Below are 25,039 nucleotides of genomic sequence, written 5' to 3' on the forward strand. Positions count from 1 at the left end.
ACTCCATACCATTCTCATGCAAGTCCTAACTGCCATTAATGTTCAAACAATAAGTGACCAAACAGAACGATTGCCACTTGATATACTCTTGAATTACCCTGCATTGTGGGTTTAGTCAAAGTAAAAAAATCCTTGGACTAACTATATGAGAGAAAATATCAACATCTACAATGTAAAATAAATATTATTTGAACTATTATTACCTTTCTCGTATTATAAAATATTTAGTGTTATAGAAGTTGATATTTCTATCGATATGATTGGTCAAAATTTATGATGTTTGACTTTAACCAAACCCAAAATGCAGGGTAAATTGTTGGCAGAGAGAGTATAAGGTTGCATAATTCAGAGAATATGGTTCACCTCTAGCAACAGTTATGAGCTCTCTGAACATCGACACATTACATGCACCGGTAGATTTTTCTATCGGACAGTGGTATGTGAAGTATTTTTTCTGGCAAAAGTAAACCGAGTGCAATTCTCCGTGGTTCTTTGAAAGATATTACCTCCGTCCTGGAATATAAGCTTTTTTAGAGAGCTAACCAAGGCTTATATCTTAAAACGGAGGTAGTGCTTATTAAATGAACAGCCTTGACTTTACTAAAACTGACTATCAATCACCAAAAGAGACACTCATACACCTACAGACATTTTCATACTGTGATTTCTTTTCTTTTCATTTGAAATACCACTAGTACTATTTATAATTTTAAAAGTGCAGCATTTGCCAACCAGTAGAGCAAGCATTTCTAGATGAGAATAATTGAATTGCATGTCTTCTTTCTCTATTCCCATTTCGCTTCATTAAGAACTCAGCACATGCAGAGCAAATCACCAAACATACACCGCATCCCTGGACCTCCACACCTCTTTATAAACCACGCGCGAACTCGAGAGCGGCTGAGAGAAACAAAAACCACAAGGCAACGATCCAGCTGAGCACTGTCTGCACCAACCAAGAAAGCGAAGCCAAACCGAGACGAAGAATGGGGGAGGCGCCGCCGTGCAGCGTCGTGCCGCGCCGAGCCGCCGCGCACTTCCGCCTGCCGCGCCGGAAGGTCCACGTCGTTCGGCTCGGAAACGGCGACGCCGGCGTACGGCGGGCGGGTTGCGCCCGCGGCCTCCGAGGCCGGATCAAGCTCCGGTGGCTCAGCAGCGCCATGTGGCGCCTCGCCGGGATCTGCGTGGCGGTGCTGTCGGGGCCGCCCAGGGTTTCCGACGCCCCGCCGTCGTGGACGGGCGTGGAGCCGTGCTTCGCGGCGCCGTTCGTGCCGGCCGTGCTGGTGCGGCGCGCGGGACAAGACTGCTAGCTGCTAACGGTGCTGCCTTGCGATCACTAATGTACATATCACTACTGCCCAATTGAGCAGTAAATTAATATGTAACCATTTTTTACCGCTACACAGGCGGTTTGTTGATGTCTGAAACTCTGAAGATTGCATGCTTGCATTCGCTGCTGTTTCTCTGGATTTCCTTTACTTATCTCGTTTGTTTTTGACAATGCTTTTGCTTCCAAAGCGGAAGGGAGTTTGGTGATGTGTGTGCTCTGTGCCGTGCTATTTCAATTCCAAATTCAATCGTGTAGAAGCTACAAATCCTTTTTTTGGATTCAGAAAGAAGAAACAAATTAACAAAAGAAACATAAAACAAAGTTTCAGTTAGTACAATCTTTCCAAGCTGATCTCAACGCGCAGGATAGGGCCACACTTAGGGCATCTCCAGCGGCACGACGGAAACGGACGCATAGCGACCGTTTATGTCCGCCGTGACCGAAAATGTGTCTGACACTACAACCAGCGACGCGACGCATAGTGACCGGGCCGTACGCGGAGATGGAAATCTGGCCCAAATATGCGCCAGGTTTCCGTCTCTGCGGACGCTGAGCGGACGCGCAAAGTGTCCGCTCGGTCCTCGCACGGGCCGTCTAGCAGGGACACAACTGCTTTGTCTTCCGCGGAATTACTTGCGAGCGGCGCGCTGCAGCCTTTGCAGGGCCGCGTTAATGGCGCGCCTCGGCTTCCGCGAGCGTGCGCAACTAGGCGGCGTTGGAGTGGTAGGCCATTGAAGGCGAGATGACGTCCGAGCCTCTTAAAGGGACGCTGTCGGCGGCCATTTCCCCGACCAAACCATTGCCACATCCCACACTATCCACCCCACCGACGTCATGGGGAAGAAATGCTGGCCGTTCCGCAAGACGAAGAACGACCACGAGTCTAGCGGCTCGCGGTCCGGCAAGAAGGCACGGGTTGGCCGGTACGTCCGCGTCGACTTCGCGCGGCAGCTATGGGAGGAAAACCGGCCGGTACCATGGCCGGACGCGAACTTGCCGTGAGGGGGATGGTACCTCAACTCGAGGCGCGTGCCGGTCCCCCCGTGCCGTGCGAGGGCCGAGAGCGGCGGGACGAGGTGCGCCGCCGCCGAGCGATCTTGCCGCCAGATCTGCGGGAGGATCCGGCGTACGCGCTGAACTCCGACAACTGGATTTCATTCGGGACGTGGGAGTTCGACGCGCGCCGCCGCGCTGGCTACCTCGGCGACTTAGACTACTTCGAACGCGAGATCGCCGCAGAAGAAGAAGAGAACGACCAGGAGGACGCGGACGAGGACGAGGACGAGGACGTGAACATGACACACTACGACCACGACGACGGCGGGCCGGCGTGGGATCCGGAGACCCAGTCGCCGGACATTTCCGAGGAGGAGGCCATTGCCATGGCACTGGCCAACAGACGGGCTCGCAATCCAGCTTCGCGAGTCAGCGCTCGCGCAGGGGAGGCCGGCGACTCCTCCGGCCACGTCGACGCGTTCCAACGACCGCGCTCCGCCTGCTGCTTCGGCGTGGGATCCCTGGCCACAGCCTCCTGCTCATGCGGCGGTACCTCCTCCACCGCCGGCGTACGAGCCTCCATGGCCGACGCCGGAGTTCATTGACCTTGTCAGCGACGACGACCAGTAGGCAACACCTACTTTTAGCACGCTTTTATGGCTTTTTTATGTTTTTTGATTATGGCTTCATGAATGGAAAAAAAAATTTATGCGTCGTGCCGCTGGAGCCACCCCCGACGCAAACGGACGCCCGGACGATTTCGACCATTTGGGCTGACGGAAACGGACACGACGCGTTCGTTTGAATGTCCGAAATGCGTCGCGCCGCTGGAGATGCCCTTAGTAACACGCCGCCACTCAACTCTCTACGACCAACCTGACATAGCTCAGGAGCAACATCGTTGCAACTTCTGTCAGTCTTCACTACGGAAACTTGGCGATCATGGTGCTTTTTCAGAGTCTTCACTATACTGCTAGTTTACTTGTGATCCGGACTCTCGGGTACCGTTTGTACTGCCGATTGATTATCGCTCCATCATTCCGTGATTTTTTTGCTTGGTCGCCGGCGTACATACATTCGAGTTTTCTCCATGCTCCCAGATGGCGGAGACTAGAAGCAAAACTTGCACAAGTTTCGTGGTCGTAAACTGCAAGCAAAAGCGCTGGGCAGACCTGCAGAAATTCGTTGTTCCGGTGTACAGCACGCGACCAGAGACCGGGTGATCCGCGATTGACGCCGGAGTCCGCTATGTACATTCTGCGCCTGCGTGTGTCGCAGTCAGGCCAGCCGATGAACTCGGAATTCAATCATCCGACCCGAGCTCGAGCATGCCCTGAATGCCAGGATAAGGAGAGGGAGAGGGTGCCCTGCCCGCCTTGCACTGCCATGTGCACTGCTAGCCTAGGGTGGGCATGCAGGGCAACGCCATTCGCCATGATACTGACGCGTCGTCCTCATCGACGCCGAAACTACAGTGCGTGGCGGCGTTGCAGCCGGGCATTCGTTCCTGGGCTCCCAAAATGAGTAGATGAGGTGAAGAACAAGCTAGCTACCCATCGATACGTTCTGCTCGGTGGTCACATGCCTAAGAGCATCTCCAGTCGCGTCCCCCAAACCGTCCCCTAAAACGATTTGGGGCGCGCCGAACAAAAAAAACGTTCCAGCCGCGTCCCCCAAAGCCCTTTTTTGTCCGACGCGCCCCGATACGGTGTCCGGCGCCCCGAGCCCGTCCCCGTCCCACAGGGGACGCTCCGGGGACGCCGGACACAACGAAAAGCGAGGCGGGCTCCCACATGTCGGCGACTATTTGCATAAACCGTTGGTTCGCGCCTCTTTTCTCGTCGCTCCTTCCTTCCCGCGCCTCCCACCCCACCGCCGCCGCTGGATTTCCCGGCCGTTTGGGCGTCTGATCTGTGCTGCGAGTCAGCACCGTTGTCGCGGCCGGGGCCCCCGCCGGTCGTGCCGCCGCCGCCGCGTCGCCAGCGCCTCCCAGAACGCGCCGTCAAATCCGCCCCACCTCCACGCACAGAAGGTGCTCGACGACTTGCCAGGTAGGCGCGATCACTAGTAGGAAAAGCCTCATCAGTGGCGCACGAAAATTTGATTCTGTGGCGCACGGGTGGTGCGCCACAGAAACGTCGCCACAAAAATAAGCTTTCTGTGGCGCACCTGGTCGTGCGCCACAGAAATAAGGTTTCTGTGGCGCACTTGTTCTTAGGTGCGCCACAGAAAAGCGTGCGCCACAGAATTGCTTCTTAGTGCGCCACAGAATTTGCTTGTATTATACACGATTTTGTGCTGCCTGCTACACATATGCAGTTTATACACAGCAATACAGATACACAATACAGATACACAGGTTATATACAGCAACATTCAGATATAATATAAATATCATGTACATTGCACAGATATAACATAGACATCATCATCACATTACTTAGAGCCCGATCGAGATACATATATAGTGGCAAGTGTCAAATGTTTTGCATACAACTCTTAATTCATACAAAATTCACAATTTCGAGATACAAAGTAGTCTTCATCCGGTTCCTCCTTTGCTCCGTCATCTCTACCCACCAGGCTCGCTTGCATCGGGGTCCTTCCATCCGAGTTCCTACTATGATGAAAATGGAAGAAAGTGAGACCAACAAGTATCCGATGCACAAGAGAAATGGAATAAATGCCTCATACATTGTTGGTCAACACAAATATTAACATTCGGGGACGGTGTAAGTGAGACCAAGTCCGATGCACAAGAGATTGATATTTGTGCTATCTTACCAGGCTCACTTACGCCGCCCCGAGTGTACGGTGACCAAACATTTTAATCATCGGCATTTTGAAAATGTCAAAGCAAATGGAATGACAAAATGGAATAAGTGCCTCATACATTGTTGGTCAACACAAATATTAACATTTAGGGATGGCGTCGGTGAGACCAAGTCCGATGCACAAGAGATTGATATTTGTGCTATCTTACCAGGCTCACTTACGCCACCCCCAAGTGTACGGTGACCAACATTTTAATCATCGGCATTTTGAAAATACCAAAGCAAATGGAATGACAAGGGCCTCATACTTTGTTGGTCGAAACAAATATTAACATTCCGGGACGGAGTTAGCGAGCCGGGTAGGATGCACAAGAGATTGATATTTGTGCAATCACACGAGGCTCACTAACACCGCCCACGAGTGTACGGTGACCAAGCATTTTAATCATCGGCATTTTGAAAATCTCAAAGCAAATGGAATGACAAAATGGAATAAGTGCCTCATACATTGTTGGTCAACACAAATATTAACATTTAGGGATGGTGTATGCGAGGCCGGTAGGATGCACAAGAGATTGATATTTGTGCTATCTTACCAGGCTCACTTACGCCACCCCCGAGTGTACGGTGACCAAACATTTTAATCATCGGCATTTTGAAAATCTCAAAGCAAATGGAATGACAAAATAGAATATGTGCCTCATACATTGTTGGTCAACACAAATACTTTGCGAAGGGCCCCCTTTCCCCGGTCCGCGTTCCGTCAACGGGTGCTTGACGACACAACAACGCCGATCTGCATCTCCGGCGCGAGAACCACGCCGGTCCCTCGCTGTCCGGTGAACGAGTCCTTGATGCAAAGACCGTGCCGGCCTGCCCGAGCATTATGCCGGGCCGTGTTGCCGCGCTTCAAGCCGTGTGTCCCGCGCCCGCATCTGCTCGCCTTCTTGCCGGTGAACCAATAGGCTGATCGTTGGAATAAGGAAACCGATGACAGCCGGTCGCAAGATTAAATTGCGATCGGCCGTCATCGGCTTCCTTATTCCAACGATTAGTCTATTCGTTCACCGGCAAGAAGGCGAAGAGTGCGAGGCGCATGATCGACACGGCCCGAAGCGCGACAACGGGGTCGGCATGATGCTAGGGAGGCTGGCACCGTCTTGGCATTAAGGACTCGTTCACGTACTGGACGGCGAGAGAAGAAAAGTGGTGCTGCGCCGGAGAGGCATGTCGGCGTTGTTGTCTCATCAAGGACTCGTTCACGGAACGGCGGCCGGGAAAGGGGGCTCGTCTACAAAGTATATTGCGGCGTATAGGTGACCAAACATTCTAATCATCGGCACTAAAATGGAAGAAAGGCCAATGCAATTAAGAAGTAGCTAGTATGAACTAAATGGAATGCCTCATACTTTGTTGGTCGAAACAAATATGAACATCCCGGGATGGCGTTAGTGAGGCCAGAGTAGGATGCACAAGAGATTGATATTTGTGCCATCACACCAGGCTCACTAGCGACACCCGGAGTGTACAGATTGACCAAACATTCTAATCATCGGCACTAAAATGGAAGAAAGAGCCAAGTGGTATCAACTAAATGGAATGCCTCATACTTTGTTGGTCGAAACAAATATTAACATCCAGGGATGGAGTAAGTGAGGCCGGGTAGGATGCACAAGATATTGATATTTGTGCCATCACACCAAGCCTCACTTGCTCCACCCCGAGTGTACGAGTGATCGACCAACCATCTAATCATCGACAAGTAAATCACTTGGGGTAATGTTAAAATGTTTGTCTCCATATTTGGGAGACATTTTTAATATTGGAGTCTAGCTAATGGAAATCAAGAACTAGTCTTGATCTCCAAATGGTGATTAGAGGGAATTTATTCATCTTAAGCAACATTAGGGACAAATGGGATCATGCAAGGGACTTGGGTCATTTGGATCATAAGGCATCAATTAAGGAGGCAACCAGGGACAAAGGGAAACATTTGATGATCCATTATCATAGGCAACAAAGCGACAACTTTTTCCCCTCTAATCTAGCTAGAGTCCTTAAAAGAAATCCATCATAAGCATGGTCAAATACACATATATAGCATTTGGAGAGCAAACAAGCAGTAGCCATATCACTCAATCCAATAATATAGTAATTTGGATCATAAGGCATCAATTAAGGAGGCAACCAGGGAGAAATTAAGGGAAACATTTGATGATCCAGTAAGTGCATGACACTTTGAGCTACCCAAGAATAAAGGCCAACAGTGGATAAACATCTGCTCAACCATTTCTTGCACTAGAGGAAAAGTAACCAACATTGAAACTTGAATAGTCAAGTGACACTACAAGCAACTCACACACACATGCAAACACATGTGTTGACGAGTAACTAATGGATATCAAGAACTAGTCTTGATCTCCAAATGGTGATTAGAGGGAATTTATTCATCTTAATTAAGCAACATTAGGGACAAATGGGATCATGCAAGGGACTTGGATCATTTGGATCATAAGGCATCAATTAAGGAGGCAACCGGGGACAAAGGGAAACATTTGATGATCCATTATCATAGGGACATAAGTCAAGATGCTCAAACACACATAGCATGCATGGAGCGAGATGCTCCAAAGGGATTATTCATCACTTGGTATATAGACCAAGTGATGCTGGCAAAAGAGAGGCCAATCAAGAACCAGTAAATCCAGTAAGTGATAGATATGCCTAAACAAGCAACAACACATAGCATATCCCGGCTAACCAGATGAGACAAGTCTTGGTAGCCAACTGAATCACCTAGCACCGCCTAGCCTTTTAAAACCATCGAAACAGTCCTTTTTCTTCAAAGGATACCACGAGTGGCATTCATTTACATGATCCCCTACTGTGGATATCTCTATTTTCATCAAAGCCAACACAAGAAATAGAAATTTATCATTACTCAGTTGAGTTCAAAACAAAGCTGGGGTACCATAAGGGATTATTCATCACTTGGTAGTAACCATCATAAGCATTCCATTTAAATCACACATTTTAGTATATGTTCTTATCCAAGTTTTTGCCTCGGCCTTTGCATCATTGGCTGAGCTAAGACATCAAGCTTCGGCCGGGGAGCATTCTTTATTTTTAGGGAACTATATGAACTATATGCACATGATCCGAGTAAGCATCCCCACTAATCGAGCATTATAAGCATACCATAAGCTCACAAGAATCCATCAAGTAAATCATCGGGGGTCCAAAAACTTGGGGTCCAGAAAACTAATCCCAACGAGAGAATTACTTGGGGTCCATAAAACTAATCCCGGGCCAACCAAGAGCAACTATAAATATGTATGTATACAAGCCCACCAGTAGCATTTCATGCATTTAAATTCCTATGAACCAGTTAACCTCACTTGAGCACAACAAGCATTTAAATGAACAGTAGCATCAAATTCCTATGAACCCATCAAGAAAATTGTTAACAGTTAACCTCACCGAGCACAACAAATGAACCAGTAGTAATAAGCCATCAAGATTAACGAGTTAACCTCACCTGAGCACAACAAATGAACCAGGTAGCATCAAATGAACCAACCGAGTAGCAATGCATCACTAGCGGCAATGCATCCAGAGCCAACAAATGAACCAGTAGCATCAAGATTAACAGCTAAGCATCACTAGCAGCAATGCATCCAGAGCCAACCGAGCGAGCATTTCGTCGAGCACGTTGTGCTCGCGCGGGGGAGGAAGAGGGAGGGGAGGGGAGGGAGCTTACCGACGATTTGGAGAGTTGTGGAGGAGCTCACCGACGACGACGGCAGGGGTGGAGGTCGCGGCGGCTCTTCCACCTTGACGCGGCGGCGGCTCCTCCACCTTGACGCCGCGCCGGCCCCTCCTCCTCCACGCCGCAGCGGCTTGTGCTGCTGGTGGCGGGGATGGGTGGAGCGTGGCGGCATCCGGCCCTCACGGAGGAAGGCGGCGGCGGCGGCGACAGCGACGGCATCGCTCGCCATGGAAGGCGGCGGCGCGGGGAGAGAGGGGAGAGAGGGGAGAGGAACTTCTGTGGCGAGGGAGGGGTACGGCCTTGATATAGGACACATTATTTATGTGGCGCACCGAGACAAGTGCGCCACAGAAAACATTATTTCTGTGGCGCACCGTCGCCGTGCGCCATAGAAGAAGTAATTTCTGTGGCGCACCGAGGTTTGTGCGCCGTAGAAATTGTAAAACCAATGGTTGGGGGTGACAGGGTGTGGGGCCCACCAAGTTTTTGTGGCGCACGGTATAGTAGTGCGCCACAAAATTAAGCTATTTCTGTGGCGCACCGAGCTTCGTGCGCCACAAAATAAGTTTCTGTGGCGCACTCAAAACGGTGCGCCACAGAACTAAGCTTCGCCTATAAGGGTTTTCCTACTAGTGGATTGGTCGCTGTTTGTTGCGTCGTCTGCCTCGGCGCAATTTTAACCATTGATTTTGCTTTAGCCATGGACAGCGACGATGAGATGGTTGCCCTGCTGCTGGAGGACGAGCAAGCGTTCGACGACGACCTGCGGGAGCATTTGCTGATCATCGCGTCCCTCCGGGACATGCTTGACGCCGAGGCGGAGAAGAGGAAGAGAGCCGCGCCGCGGAGGATCAAGGCCGGGAAGAAGGAAGTCGAAGCCCCGGCGAGAGGATGGAGGGGCATGCCATGCTGCACAACGACTACTTCGCCGACGGGGCAACACATGCCGACAATTTTCGGCGCCGGTACAGGATGAGCAAGGGCCTGTTCATGAATATCCTCCATGGCGTTCGAGAGTTCGACCCCTACTTCAAGCTCAAGCTCGACGCTGTAGGCGTTCTCGGGTTCTCATCCATTCAGAAGTGCACCGCCGCCATGAGGATGCTTGCATACGGAGCACCTGCCGATACATAGGACGACTACCTTCGCATGAGTGAGTCTACTGCCATTGAGTGCATGTACAAGTTTTGCCGAGCTGTGGTGGGAAAGTTTGGCAAATACTACTTGAGAGGGCCAAGCGAGGAAGAGAGCGCAAGGATCATGGCACAAAATGCTGCCGGAGGATTTCCTGGAATGCTTGGAAGCATCGATTGCATGCACTCGGGCATGGAAGAACTGCCCGTTTGCTTGGCAAGGTATATACAAAGGGCGTCATGGATATTGCAGTGTGGTGCTTGAAGCTGTGGCAGATTATGACCTGTGGATTTGGCATTCTTTCTTTGGCATGGCGGGATCACACAATGACATCAACGTGTTACAGCGGTCTCCGGTGTTCAGCGAGACTAGTGGAAGGGCATGCTCCACCATGCAACTATGAGATCAATGGCCACCAATATACCAAAGGCTATTATCTAGCCGATGGTATATATCCAAAATGGGCCACTTTTGTCAAAACAATCTCGAATCCATCAGGTCTGAAGAATTCTCACTTTGCTACACGACGGGAGGCTTGCAGGAAGGACGTCGAGCGGGCATTTGGTGTGCTTCAAGCACAATTTGCCATTGTCCGGTACCCTGCTCTAAGCTGGTCTCACGACCAAATGTGGGAGGTGATGCAGGCTTGTGTGATCATGCACAACATGATCATCGAGGATGACCGCAAGAATCATGTTAGGTCACATGTTGGTCCCTATGAGTGTCAAGGCCCTCTCGCGGAGGTTGATCATGAGTTGCCTGCAGATTTTGCTGATTTTGTGGTCATGCACGCAGAGATCCGTGACAGCAATGTGCATGAGCAACTTCAAGCTGATCTCGTTGAGCATTTGTGGAGGATCAAAGGAAATACCGTGGCACCTTGATGTATCATCTAGCCCTTTTTATTATATTTGATTACTTGTTTTATTGTTTGTTGTAATTTAATTTGAAAACAATCCTCGAAAACATTTTTTTCATATGCTACATTTGATATAAATGGTTTATGTGTTAAAAAAATTACTTTAAATGTTTGGGGGCGGCGTTTGGGGACGCGGCTGGGGAGCGACGTCCCCCAAACGCGGCACGAACAAAACACGTCCCCCAAACGCTCAATCCGGCGCGGTTTGGGGGACGGTTTGGGGGACGCGGCTGGAGATGCTCTAACCCGTGATCTCTCTCTTTCTCGGTTCGGTGTCCCGTCGTGCTGACCTGCAACGGATCATGCGTGCGTGCAAGCTGCAGAGCATTAATTTCTTTTCTTTTTTACAAACATGATATTGTTGCAACAACAGAGTGTGTTCAATCCTGAGCAAGGTTTTAAGCCTCAGGATACTAGGTCCTAGTATCAGTTTCTTACTTTCTTATCAGCATTATAAAAAATACCGCAAAAATATTTTTAAAAAATAAAACATATGTTTATATTTTTTAAAAAATATACCTCAGATGTATTTTGACTTAACTATTAATTTGAATTTTGAGCATACTCTAGGTCTTTCTATAGAGGAGCGATGGTCATTCAAATGTTGCATTTATATACTGATATAGAAGGGCGTCCTATATATGTAATAACTTCGAATAGTGCAATAGTAATATAATAAAAGCTACATGCATCAGTTGATGCAGAGCTTAAGGGTACATTGCTCCCCATGTGTGTTTTTTTGTAATTAATGACAAATGTTTCGTTGAGTTCTATATGAAGAAATGTTCCGTAGGTATTGTTTGTAGTTCATGTGTTGGATTCAACAGCAGATGTCATGAAGCCCGCCGACAACGAGGCGCATGTGGTGACTTCATCAATTTCAAGATTCAATCCGCCGGCTCAGTCTTCCGGAGGTGCTCATAGGGGTATGATGTGCATATGTGCGTTCATAGGGTTGAGTGTATGCGTGTGGCGGTTGCATTGTGTTTCTCAAAAAAAAATATACCTTGAGTATTGACATCAAGATCATCGATTTGAAGAGAAAAATATGCTATGATCAAGATCTTGAGAGCTCGATTTCAAAAGAAGAATTCAAGATATGGTACTAAGCTGGAGTCATCATAGACTCATGAGTAATTAAGCTATGTTTGACTAAGGTTTAGAGCATCCAATTAAATGAAGAGTTTTTTATGTATATCAAGATATTATGACAGAGCATGAGCAGATACAAGGTTAACCAAGAATAATGCGTAGATTAGATTCAAGTTGGTTAACACATGAAGCATAAAGAATGTACTCCCTCCGGTCCGAAAAAAGTGTCGAGCCAGTAGTACAATTATGTTTTAGAAATAAGCCCTTTCAAAATTAGAAAATAGCCTCCACTTTGGCAGTGTCTGCTACGAAAATCCTGGATCTCGATCTGGGGAAGCATCAGACCAATCAACAGGAGATTGTCGATGTGGGGTGTTGGAGGACGGCAGCCGAAGATGGGGCTGGAGGAGGAGTACCTTCCGGAGCTGGAAGGAACCACGCGGTGCCCCTTGGCAAGATCTTGGGAATGTAGAAGTTTGCCAAGAGGGCGACGTTGCGGCGGCTCTGTGCCATGGAATTGGTAGATGGGGAGGAGCTTGTGCTGGGGAGGTGGTTTTTGCGGCGAGCAGAGCGACACACGATGGCAAGCTGATGGGAGTGCGTCGGAGGAGCAGAGAGAGAGAGGTGTGCATGAGAGAGAGCGCAGGGCGGAGCGCACAGGTGCGGGTTACGGAAGATGAGGCTTTGATTGTGGAGCTCAGATTGGTAGAAAAGAAAACCCGAGAGTCTTTTTGGAAAATGTACTGCCGGACAGTTTTTCCAGATCGGAGGGGGTACCACATTGGATCATGTGATCTTGTGGTAGGGTAAGTTTTGTCCATTATGCTTTAAGTGAACTAACCCATCATATATGTTATAAAAGCGACAAGCAAATAACGAAGAACGATAAAGGAAAACGCAGAGGAGACACGAGATTTCATGTGGAAAACCCCTTCCAACACAGAAGGGAAAAAAACCACGGGCGCCAGCCAGCAAAACTTCACTATATCTGGGAGTGTTTACAAACTCCGTGGGTTATCTTATAATCTGATAAACCCTAACCGGCGGCTTACAAGATGTATATATAGGCGGCGCCAACTATCCGTACCGTACCGCGGTGACGGGCCTCGCTCCGCTCGTCAGAAGTTAGCCTCCCTTTAGTATATGAATTTGGATCACAATACAACAAACTCCACCTTGAGACAGATTCCATCTTGTAGCATGAACTTCAACAATCTCCTGAACAACAAAGAAAAACACTTGCTGATGCCAATAGCCACTTGGGCTAAACAGTTATACCAACCAAGCTCGAGCAAATCTCAAGCTTGGAAACATGAACTGGCTTTGTCATTATATCAGCAGGATTATCTTGAGTACTTATCTTGCATACCTTCAGTTTATCTTGAGTAACAATGTCGCGAACATAATGGTACTTGATATCAATGTGCTTTGTCCTCTCATGGAACATTTGATCTTTAATAAGGTATATTGCACTTTGACTGTCAGAAAACAAGTTAATGCAAGAATCATCTCCACAAAGCTCAGCATACAAACCTTTCAACCAAACAGACTCCTTGCAATCTTCATTAATTGCTATATATTCTGCTTCGGTCGTAGATTGGGCAACAACAGGTCGTAATGTTGCCTTCCAACTCACAGCACATCCACCAACAGTGAACACATAGCCTATGAGGGATCTTCTCTTATCCAAATCGGCAGCAAAATCTGAATCCACATAGCCTACGAGTCCCTCAATGGTCTTGCCAATCTTCAAGCAAGCTTTGGATGTGCCACAAAGTACCTGAAAATCCACTTAACAACTTTCCAATGTTCTTTACCAGGATTAGCCATATATCGACTGACCAAACTCATAGCATATGATAAATCGGGACGAGAACAAACCATGGCATACATCAAGGAACCAACAGCACTAGAATATGGAACTCGTGACATGTACTCAATATCTTCATAAGTACTATGACATTGCAATGCTGACAATTTGAAGTGGGAAGCAATTGGTGTACTAACAGACTTTGCATCATGCGTATTAAAACGATGAAGAACTTTCTGAATGTAATTTTGCTGACTAAGAAATAACACACTAGATTTTCTGTATCTTGTAATTTCCATACCTAGTATTTTCTTAGCAGCACCAAGATCCTTCATCTCAAATTCACTACTTAATTGTGCTTTCAAAGTAGTGATCTCTTTCTTGCTCTTGGTAGCAATCAACATATCATCAACATATAACAACAAGTATATTGGCGATCCATTAACAAACTTGATATAAACACAACTATCATATTGAGATCTCTTAAAATTATGTGCAATCATAAATGAATCAAACCTTTTATACCACTGTCTTGGAGACTGTTTCAAACCATAAAGGGACCTCTTCAACTTGCAAACAAGATCCTCCTTACCAGGCACAACAAAACCTTCAGGTTGGTCCATGTACATCTCCTCCTCAAGCTCACCATGCAGAAAAGCAGTCTTTACATCTAGCTGCTCAAGCTCAAGATCATGCATAGCCACAATACCAAAGAATGCACGAATGGAACTATGCTTCACAACCGGAGAGAATACATCATTATAATCAATACTTGGAATTTGGCTGAAACATTTTGCTACTAACCTTACCTTAAACCTCAGAGGCTCATTAGGAGACAAACCTTACTTTCTTTTAAATATCCACTTACAGCGGACATCCTTATTTTGTTTAAGCAAGGGCACAACATGCCATGTGCCATTCTTGTCAAGTGATTGCATCTCCTCTGCATAGCATAAATCCACTTCACGCGGTCAACGGATGCAACGGCCTCAGTATATGTAGCATGTTCAGTATCATGCTCCACCTGTTCAGCACAACTCAAAGCATGATGAACACGATTACATTCTTCAATTAAACAAGGACGTGGACCTTTGTTACGCCTCGGTCTATTAGCAGCAATGGAATCATTTGTTTGTTGCAAAATAGGTGGTGAGTGCTGAATAATAGTGTTATCATTTTCAGCAACATCATTTTCTTTCTCCTCCACGTGCTCCACCTGCACGCTAATCCTCTGTTGCTCATCATCAAAAACATCAGAAATATCAATATCATCAGAAACATCTGTATATGAACTCTTGTAAAACATGACAGCCTCATTAAAGACAATATTCCTGCTATGCAAAACTTTCTTAGTTTCAGGATTCCACAACTTATATGCCTTAACTCCTGAACCATAACCAAGAAACACACACTTAACAGCCCTAGGCTCTAGCTTTCCATTATCAACATGAGCATAAGCAGTGCAACCGAAAACTCTCAACTGTGAATAATCAGCAGGTGAACCAGACCATACCTCAATAGGAGTTTTCTTATCAAGCGGAATAAAAGGTGACCTGTTTATCAAGTAACAGGCGGGGGAGACTGCTTCAGCCCAGAAACGTCTATGCATGCCAGCATTGTACAACATGCAACGAGCTTTGGAGATGATTGTTTGGTTCATCCTCTCCGCCACACCATTCTGTTGAGGAGTGTATGGGATGGTGTGTTGTGATACGTCTCCAACGTATCTATAATTTCTTATGTTCCATGCTAGTTTTATGACAATACCTACATGTTTTATTCACACTTTATAATGTTTTTATGCATTTTCTGGGACTAACCTATTAACAAGATGCCACAGTGCCAGTTCCTGTTTTCTGCTGTTTTTGATTTCAGAAAAGTTGTTTTACAAATATTCTCGGAATCGTACGAAACAAAAGCCCACGGCCCTATTTTCCACGGAGTGTTCCAGAAGACTGAAGAGGAGTCGAGGAAGGCCAGCAGGGGGCCCTCCCCATATGGCGGCGCGCGGGGGCCCACTGCCGCGCCGAGACGTGGGGAGGGAGCTCCTGGCTCCCCCGACGCTGCCCCTTCGCCTATTATTCCTTCGTCCCCGAAAACCCTAGTACCGAGAGCCAAAATACCAGAACAGTTCCAGAGACGCCGCCGCCGTCAACCCTAACTCGGGGGTTCAGAAGATCTCCTCCGGCACCCTGCCGGAGAGGGGAATCATCACCGGAGGGCTCTACATCACCATGCCCGCCTCCGGACTGATGCGTGAGTAGTTCATCCTTGGACTACGGCTCCATAGAAGTAGCTAGATGGTTGTCTTCTCCTATTGTGCCATCATGTTTAGATCTTGTGAGCTGCCTATCATGATCAAGATCATCTTATTGTAATGCTACATGTTGTGTTTGTTGGGATCCGATGAATATGGAATACTATGTAAAGTTGATTATTGATCTATCATATATGTGTTGTTTATGATCTTGCATGCTCTTCGTTGCTAGTAGAGGCTCTGGCCAAGTTGATACTTGTAACTCCAAGAGGGAGTATTTATGCTAGATAGTGGGTTCATGTCTCCATTGAATCTGGGGGAGTGACATCAACCCCTAAGGTTGTGGATGTGCTCGTTGCCACTAGGGATAAAACATCAATGCTTTGTCTAAGGATATTTGTATTGTTTACATTACGCACGGTACTTAATGCAATTGTCTGTTGCTTGCAACTTAATACTTGGAAGGGGTGCGGATGCTAACCCGAAGGTGGACTTTTTAGGCATAGATGCATGCTGGATGGCGGTCTATGTTCTTTGTCGTAATGCCCTAAGTAAATCTCATAGTAGTCATCATGATATGTATGTGCATTTTTATGCCCTCTCTATTTGTTAATTGCCCAACTGTAATTTGTTTACCCAACATGTTATTTATCTTATTGGAGAGACACCACTAGTGAACTGTGGACCCCGGTCCATTCTTTTACATCTGAAATACAACCTACTGCAATCATTGTTCTCTTTTGTTTTCTGCAAGCAAACATCATTTTCCACACCATACGTTTAATCCTTTGTTTTCAGCAAGCCGGTGAGATTGACAACCTCACCGTTAAGTTGGGGCAAAGTAGTTTGATTGTGTTGTGCAGGTTCCACGTTGGCACCGTAATCCCTGGTGTTGCGCCGCACTACACTCCTTCACCAACAACCTTCATGTGATCTTCATCTCCTACTGGTTCGATAACCTTGGTTTCTTACTGAGGGAAAACTCGCTGCTGTACTCATCATACCTTCCTCTTGGGGTTCCCAACGTATCTATAATTTCTTATGTTCCATGCTAGTTTTATGACAATACCTACATGTTTTATTCACACTTTATAATGTTTTTATGCATTTTCTGGGACTAACCTATTAACAAGATGCCACGGTGCGGTTCTTGTTTTCTGCTGTTTTTTATTTCAGAAAAGTTATTTTACAAATATTCTCGGAATTGGACGAAACAAAAGCCCACGGCCCTATTTTCCACGAAGTGTTCCAGAAGACCGAAGAGGAGTCGAGGTAGGCAAGCAGGGGGGCCCTCCCCATATGGCGGCGCGGGGGGCCCCACTGCCACGCCGAGACGTGGGGAGGGAGCCCCCTGGCTCCCCCGATGCTGCCCCTTCGCCTATTTATTCCTTCATCCCCGAAAACCCTAGTACCGAGAGCCAAAATACCAGAACAGTTCCAGAGACACCGCCGTCGTCAACCCTAACTCGGGGGGTTCAGAAGATCTCCTCCGGCACCCTGCCGGAGAGGGGAATCATCACCGGAGGGCTCTACATCACCATGCCCGCCTCCGGACTGATGCGTGAGTAGTTCATCCATGGACTACGGGTCCATAGCAGTAGCTAGATGGTTGTCTTCTCCTATTGTGCCATCATGTTTAGATCTTGTGAGCTGCCTATCATGATGAAGATGATCTTATTGTAATGCTACATGTTGTGTTTGTTGGTGTTGTGGATATACTTCATAGGTATACCATCGACATGGTCCGATTCCGGCAAGCCCAGGTGGCCCACAGATGGTGGTGATGGCATATGGCCCACCGGGCGGCCCAGTTGTTGTTGGTCAAGATGGAAGATGTCCAACCCAGGAACAAGGAGCCGGATCCCAACCGACCTATGAGGTAGCCGGATCCGAACCGCCCTACGAAGGTAGCCGGATCCGAACCGCTCTACGAAGGTAGCCGGATCCGAACCGCCCCTACAGAGGTACCCGGATCCGAACCGACCTACAGAGGTACCCGGATCCGAACCGACCTACAGAGGTACCCGGATCCGAAGAGGTCTATGCCAGGAGTCAGATCCTTCGAGTTACCGTCGATTAGGCAACGACAGTTGGGATCCGATGAATATGGAATACTATGTCAAGTTGATTATTGATCTATCATATATGTGTTGTTTATGATCTTGCATGCTCTCCGTTGCTAGTAGAGGCTCTGGCCAAGTTGATACTTGTAACTCCAAGAGGGAGTATTTATGCTAGATAGTGGGTTCATGTCTCCATTGAATCTGGGGGAGTGACAACAACTCCTAAGGTTGTCGATGTGTTGTTGCCACTAGGGATAAAACACCAATGCTTTGTCTAAGGATATTTGTATTGTTTACATTACGCACAGTACTTAATGCAATTGTCTGTTGCTTGCAACTTAATACTGGAAGGGGTGCAGATGCTAACCCGAAGGTGGACTTTTTAGGCATAGATGCATGCCTGGATGGCGGTCTATGTTCTTTGTCGTAATGCCCTAAGTAAATCTCATAGTAGTCATCATGATATGTATGTGCATTGTTATGCCCTCTCTATTTGTCAATTGCCCAACTGTAATTTGTTTACCCAACATGTTATTTATCTTATTGGAGAGACACCACTAGTGAACTGTGGACCCCGGTCCATTCTTTTACATCTGAAATACAACCTACTGCAATCATTGTTCTCTTTTGTTTTCTGCTAGCAAACATCATTTTCCACACCATACGTTTAATCCTTTGTTTTCAGCAAGCCGGTGAGATAGACAATCTCAATGTTAAGTTGGGGCAAAGTAGTTTGATTGTGTTGTGCAGGTTCCACGTTGGCACCGGAATCCCTGGTGTTGCGCCGCACTACACTCCTTCACCAACAACCTTCACGTGATCTTCATCTCCTACTGGTTCGATAACCTTGGTTTCTTACTGAGGGAAAACTCACTGTTGTACACATCATACCTTCCTCTTGGGGTTCCCAACGGACGTGTGCTTTACCGTCACAAGCATGGTACCTGACAATACCTTCATCGCTGCAATAATCATTGAAAACAGTAGAACAAAACTCCATGCCATTGTCAGTACGAAGCAATTTAACTTTCTTTTCTGTTTGCTTCTCTACCATAACTTTCCACTTTGTAAAAGCATCAAACACATCAGATTTATGTTTCAGAAAGAAAGGTCACACTTTTCTGGAGTAATCATCAATGATAGTAAGCATGTAATTTGCACCACCAAGAGAAGTCTTGCGGGAAGGTCCCCACACATCAACATGCACATAATCTAGAATCCCTTTAGTGGTATGAACGAAAGCATTGAATTTAACTCTTTTATGCTTACCAAAAATGCAGTGCTCACAGAACTCAAACTTACTCAAATTACAGCCATCTAGCAGGTCTCTCTTGTGCAATTATGCCATGCCATGTTCACTCATATGTCCAAGACGCATATGCCACAGATTAGTTTTACCAGGTTCATCAGGAATAACAACAGCAGCAATACCAGATAAAGTGCTACCTCTAAGAATATATAACTTTACAGAATTCATATCACCAATCATGTGAACGAGAGAACCTTTTGATACCTTCAGAACTCCGCGAGAACCGGAGTGTTTGTACCCATGAACATCAAGGGTACTGAGAGAGATCAGATTTCTGGCCATGCCAAGTATGTGTCTCACATCTGTCAGAATGCGTGTCATGCCATCATGCATCTTGATCTGAACGGAGCCAATGCCCAGGATCTTGAGGGTTTTTATCTCCCATACACACAACATCTCCACTCTGCACAAACTCATAAGAACTGAACCAATCTTTGTTACAGCAAATGTAAAACGAACATGCATAATCAAGGATCCACTCATAATTACCAGAAACATAACCAGCAAACACAACTAGGCAATCGCCATCAGAATTATCACTGGAAACAACAACAGCCTTACCATCACCCTCACATTTTTTTCAGTTGGTAAGTACAGTTTCTTTTCTCTTTGTTCTGCAACTTCCAGCAATCATCAATATTGTGGCTATTTTTCTTACAATACTTGCAGAACTTACCATCTCGTCCCTTGGACTTTGAGCGACCTCTGTCGGTCTTGCTCTTATCTCTGTTGTAGTTGTTGTTCCTGTTCTCGGTCCTGCCTCGGACCTGCAGTGCTTCTGCCTTAGATGACGAACCCTCTTCCTGCACCATAGATTTCATCTTTTCCCTATGCTGGAGGGCCTCATAAACGCCGGCAAGGGTTAGTTCATCACGGCTGTATAACAAGGTGTCTCGAAAATTTGCAAAAGAATTAGGCAACGAGACTAACAGTAAAGAGCGAGATCCTCATCATCATATTTTACCTCCATGGACAGCAAATCAGAAACGATCTCTCTAAAGATTGATAGGTGATTCATCATTGACGCACCTTCTTGCAGCTTGTGCGAGAAAAACTTCATCTTCATGTGCATCTTACTGGTTAGATCTTTGGACATGCATATCGATTCTAGTTTCAACCACAACGCCGCTGCGGATTTCTCAGCCAGCACTTCCTGCAATATATTGTTGGATAGATGAAGCTGAATTAATGAAAAAACCTTACGACCTTTCCTCTTTTCATCGTTAGTCCAGGTCTTGGCATCTTTCTTATCAAATTCATCAAGAGCTTCATCCAGATCAGAAGATTGGGTAAGGATCGCCCTCATCTTCACTTGCCACAGAGAAAATCTCGTGGTATAATCCAGCTGCGGTAGATCGAACTTCAAGGAAGACATATCGCAAAACCCTAGATTGAAACACGGGTTCTGATACCACTTGTTATAAAAACGACAAGCAAATAACGAAGAACGATAAAGGAAAACGCAGCGAAGACACGAGATTTAACGTGAAAAACCCCTTCCAACACAGAAGGGGGAAAGACCACGGGCGCTAGCCAGCAAAACTTCACTATATCCGTGGGTTATCTTATAATCTGATAAACCCTAGCCGGCGACTTACAAGATGTATATATAGGCGGTGCCAACAATCCGTACCGTACCGCCATGACGGGTCTCGCTCCGCTCGTCAGAAGTTAGCCTCCCTTTAAGTATATGAATTTGGATCACAATACAACAATATACGTCCAGTCCGCAAACCGTCCTTCCTAGGAGAGCGAATATCAGATAAATACGAACAGTTATGAATTCATAATTTTGACAGGTAACCGTTTTTTTGTTGTTGACAAAAGCAGAGTAAATATCAACTCTAAAAAATCAGAAGTAGGTAAAAAAACTAGAACAAAGATCATATAGGAATGCACACGTCCGGAATTAACTGATGCAGCCACAATGGAAATAAGTTTTTGAAAAAAACTACTTTGACACATTGAAAACCTTTCAAATTAGGCCCGTAATTTGAAATTCAAACTTAAATCTTCTTGTCTCCGACTCCGTCTTCCCCGCCATCCGCCACTCCCCCGCAATCCGCTACTGCTGTGCTAGACGTTGGAGTGATCATGATTCCTGCTCGCCATCCGGCCAGGCAGGGGGTGATCCAGCACGATCCCTGCTCGCCAAGCATCATTATCCACCGGATTCGTGGCCGCAGCCACCTTGCGTTGGCTCCACACAGCCGCCCTACCACTCCCGTTGTACAAGGAGATGAATAGGAGCAATGGACGTGGGAAGCCAGCGAGGACACCCAGCTCCGGCAGATTGGCCGTGCCGCAAGCCTGCTGGAGTGGATGGTTGATGCCCCTCCCCACCTAATTGGTATGCAGCACAGTGTAGTCTTCTAGAGTAGATGATCTTTGTACAGGGTTTTGGTTATTTCAGTTCTAAATTGTAGCCACGAAGATGCTAGTATATTACTCAGCTGATTTGCTTGTTAGCTCTTTACAACAACCACTAATCATTGGTGATTAAGCAAGTATTTCGTGGTATAATGGGATCTTGTCCACGCATAGTTGCCGCCTTTCTGGAAGCCCGATAATGTCTGCTATTTTTTCAGTGTGGACTGTAGGCGTCTGCATTATTCTTTTTTTTTGAACAAGTCACCGGGAGAACCCGGTAAAAGCTGCTATTAAAAACCGGAGTACAAGCAGACCCTATGAAACTATGGAATTACATAGGGGTCCAGGAATTAAGCATAAAGGACCAAAGATAAAACTTGAAAACGCGATCAAGCCCTTCGTCCTCCTCCTCCTCCAGAACGAACTCCAGCGATGGACTGCGACCAGGCCTCCGGGGAACAAGCCACTTGGAGACTAGGCCCAGGGGATCACCGACAGCCGGAGCAAAGCAGCGGCGGAGCGACAGCCCTACTGCCATTGAGTCCGACGCGAAGACGGAAAACCGCCGATGAAGCATCGGAGATGAGCTCCAGAACGAAATCATCGCCGCCAACAGAGCAGATTGGAACTCAAGACACCACCATGGGCCTTGAGAAGCGAGAGAGAGAGCCAGCAGCGACTTGTACAACATCAGAACTAGAAGAAGAAGCTGGAACTGCTCCGCATCTCCCGCCCCCTCGCCTCCACGGCCGGTCAGGTCGGAGAAACACGCCGTAGTCCGCCTCCAGGCCAACCTCCCTCGCCACCATGGCCGGCCAAGGAGACAAGGAGGCCACCTTCTTCTTCAGTAGCTGATTCCTAGGCGCCTTATCGAGGAGCCTTGCCGCCGACGATCTACAGTCCCAGATCCACCACGGATTTGGAAGGAGACCACCAGCAACGGGCCATCAGGTGCTGCGCTGGAGCATCAAAAGGGCTCTCAGCCCCTGCCACCTCCATATCGAGTCAAGACGGCGAGCCCGCCCGATCCCCCTCGCCACCGAGGCCGGCCAAGATCGGAAAAGGAGGCGCCATCAGGAGCTCGAGGGAGGCGCCGAAGGCCTTATTTGGAGATCAGCCGAGGTGGAGGCCACCTGAGCTCCGGCCGCCGGAGCAGAGAGGAGAACCTCTACCACAGCCTGCCCAAGATCTGGCCGAGAAACCTGGGCTTCTACTCCACTACTAACCGGCAGACCGCCGGAGACTACTCCTACCCTAGGAACCTACTCCGGCGCCTCCCCTCCGCCACCTCCGGCCGGCATCGCCACCGAAGGGGCTCGGGATCGGCCCCCATCTGCATTATTCAGAGGAATATTTGCAAACAGCTAGTAGAGTGTTACTATTGTCCCAAATGATTCTTCAATATTGTGAAAACCTATTCTACCGGATGTATCCTTGTGGATAATTCCCTAATTTAGGCGAGAGTTGATCAACTGTTAACTTGATCCATGTGATTATGGTTTGGTCTGAGCTGAATAATTCCCTCATTTACGGTGGATAATTCCCTCATTTATATATACTGAATAATGAAAACAAAATATTGTTGGAAGTGCCCAAATTTTTATTGCTTTCATACTGACCGAATATCGTCATTTCTGTTATTGTAAAGACAATATCAATCAAACCTGATGACTGAACTAATTGTGTTAGGTACATCGCTCGCACTAAGTCCGGCCCGTGGCCATCCATCCAAATGGTCGAGTGAAATAAACCGAACCGGGGGGACGAGTAATGCTACACATACGCTCAGATTCTCTACGGATCGCACCTACGGACTGATGTGGCAAGGAGGCGGTGCATCGGGGTGAGTAATTTCCGGAACCACCCACAGGATTACACCAACTGTATTCAACCACGTATGTCCGTAACTTTAGTCCGTAATCACTTGTCCGTAGGTGTAGGATTATCGCAATTGAGTAATGCTACACATACGCTCAGATTCTCTACGGATCACACCTACGGACTGATGTGGCAAGGAGGCGGTGCATCGGGGTGAGTAATTTCCGGAACCACCCACAGGATTACACCAACTGTATTCAGCCACGTCTGTCCGTAACTTTAGTCCGTAATCACTTGTCCGTAGGTGTAGGATTATCGCAATTGAGTAATGCTACACATACACTCAGATTCTCTACGGATCGCACCTACGGACTGATGTGGCAAGAAGGTGGTGCATCGGGGTGAGTAATTTCCGGAACCACCCACAGAATTACACCAACTGTATTCAGCCATGTCTGTCCGTAACTTTAGTCCGTAATCACTTGTCCGTAGGTGTAGGATTATCGCAATTGAGTAATGCTACACATACGCTCAGATTCTCTACGGATCGCACCTACGGATTGATGTGGCAAGGAGGCGGTGCATCGGGGTGAGTAATTTCCGGAACCACCCACAGGATTACACCAACTGTATTCAGCCACGTCTGTGCGTAACTTTAGTCCGTAATCACTTGGGATTGTTGAGAGGCCGAGGAAAACACCCTCGGGATGGATGGGCTGCAACCAAACAAGCCCAGCCCTAAGAATATTCTTCTTCTCCGAGTCGATAGTAGAGTCGTACTCGTACCCAACCCATGGCGCGCTCTAAAACAGATCGCCCCGGTGATGCTCCAGCCTCAATCTCCGCATCCATGGCGCCCGCCTCGACCCCAGGTCCTGCCCTAACAGCCTCAATCTCCGCATCCATGGCGCCCTCCTCAGCGTGGTGCCGCCCCACCAAGGACCAATCCGTCGACGCCGACGCCGACGCCGGCTATCCCGACTGGGTTCTTCTCAACATGACCGCGCGGATCTCCAAGGACGCGAACGAGACTACGGCCAAGTACTGCGCAATCTTGGAGGGGAGGACTGAGGCCGTCGAGGTGACCTTCTGTCTCGTCCACCCGCCGGAGGTCTCCCGCTTCTCCGTCCACTCCCCCGGCCTCCGAGACTCCGACCCACCGCCCTTCATCCTCTGCGCCGAGGGACCCTTCGTCCTCTTCTGCGTCACTCTCAACAAGTACCAACACTTCTTCGTCTACACCGCCAGCGGGGAGCCCTCACTGCACCGGCTTCCGGAACCAGACCGCAAGGCACTTGAGACGCAGCAATTCGGTCTCTTGCCCTGCAGCAGCAGCCTACACTACCAGGTGGTCTTCCTCGATACAGAGTGGACAGAATCCACCGATCACGACATTCA

General features: G+C 47.7%; 1 protein-coding gene across 1 annotated transcript; it reads left to right on the top strand.

Moving 5' to 3' along the window:
- Positions 1 to 986: 986 nt before the first annotated feature.
- Positions 987 to 1,310, top strand: LOC124671935. The gene has a single exon (XM_047208251.1). The coding sequence runs from the start codon at positions 987 to 989 to the stop codon at positions 1,308 to 1,310; it is 324 nt and encodes a 107-aa protein (XP_047064207.1).
- Positions 1,311 to 25,039: the final 23,729 nt, after the last annotated feature.

The sequence above is a fragment of the Lolium rigidum genome, chromosome 7, assembly GCF_022539505.1.
Source record: "Lolium rigidum isolate FL_2022 chromosome 7, APGP_CSIRO_Lrig_0.1, whole genome shotgun sequence".
In the NCBI taxonomy this organism is placed as follows: domain Eukaryota; kingdom Viridiplantae; phylum Streptophyta; class Magnoliopsida; order Poales; family Poaceae; genus Lolium; species Lolium rigidum.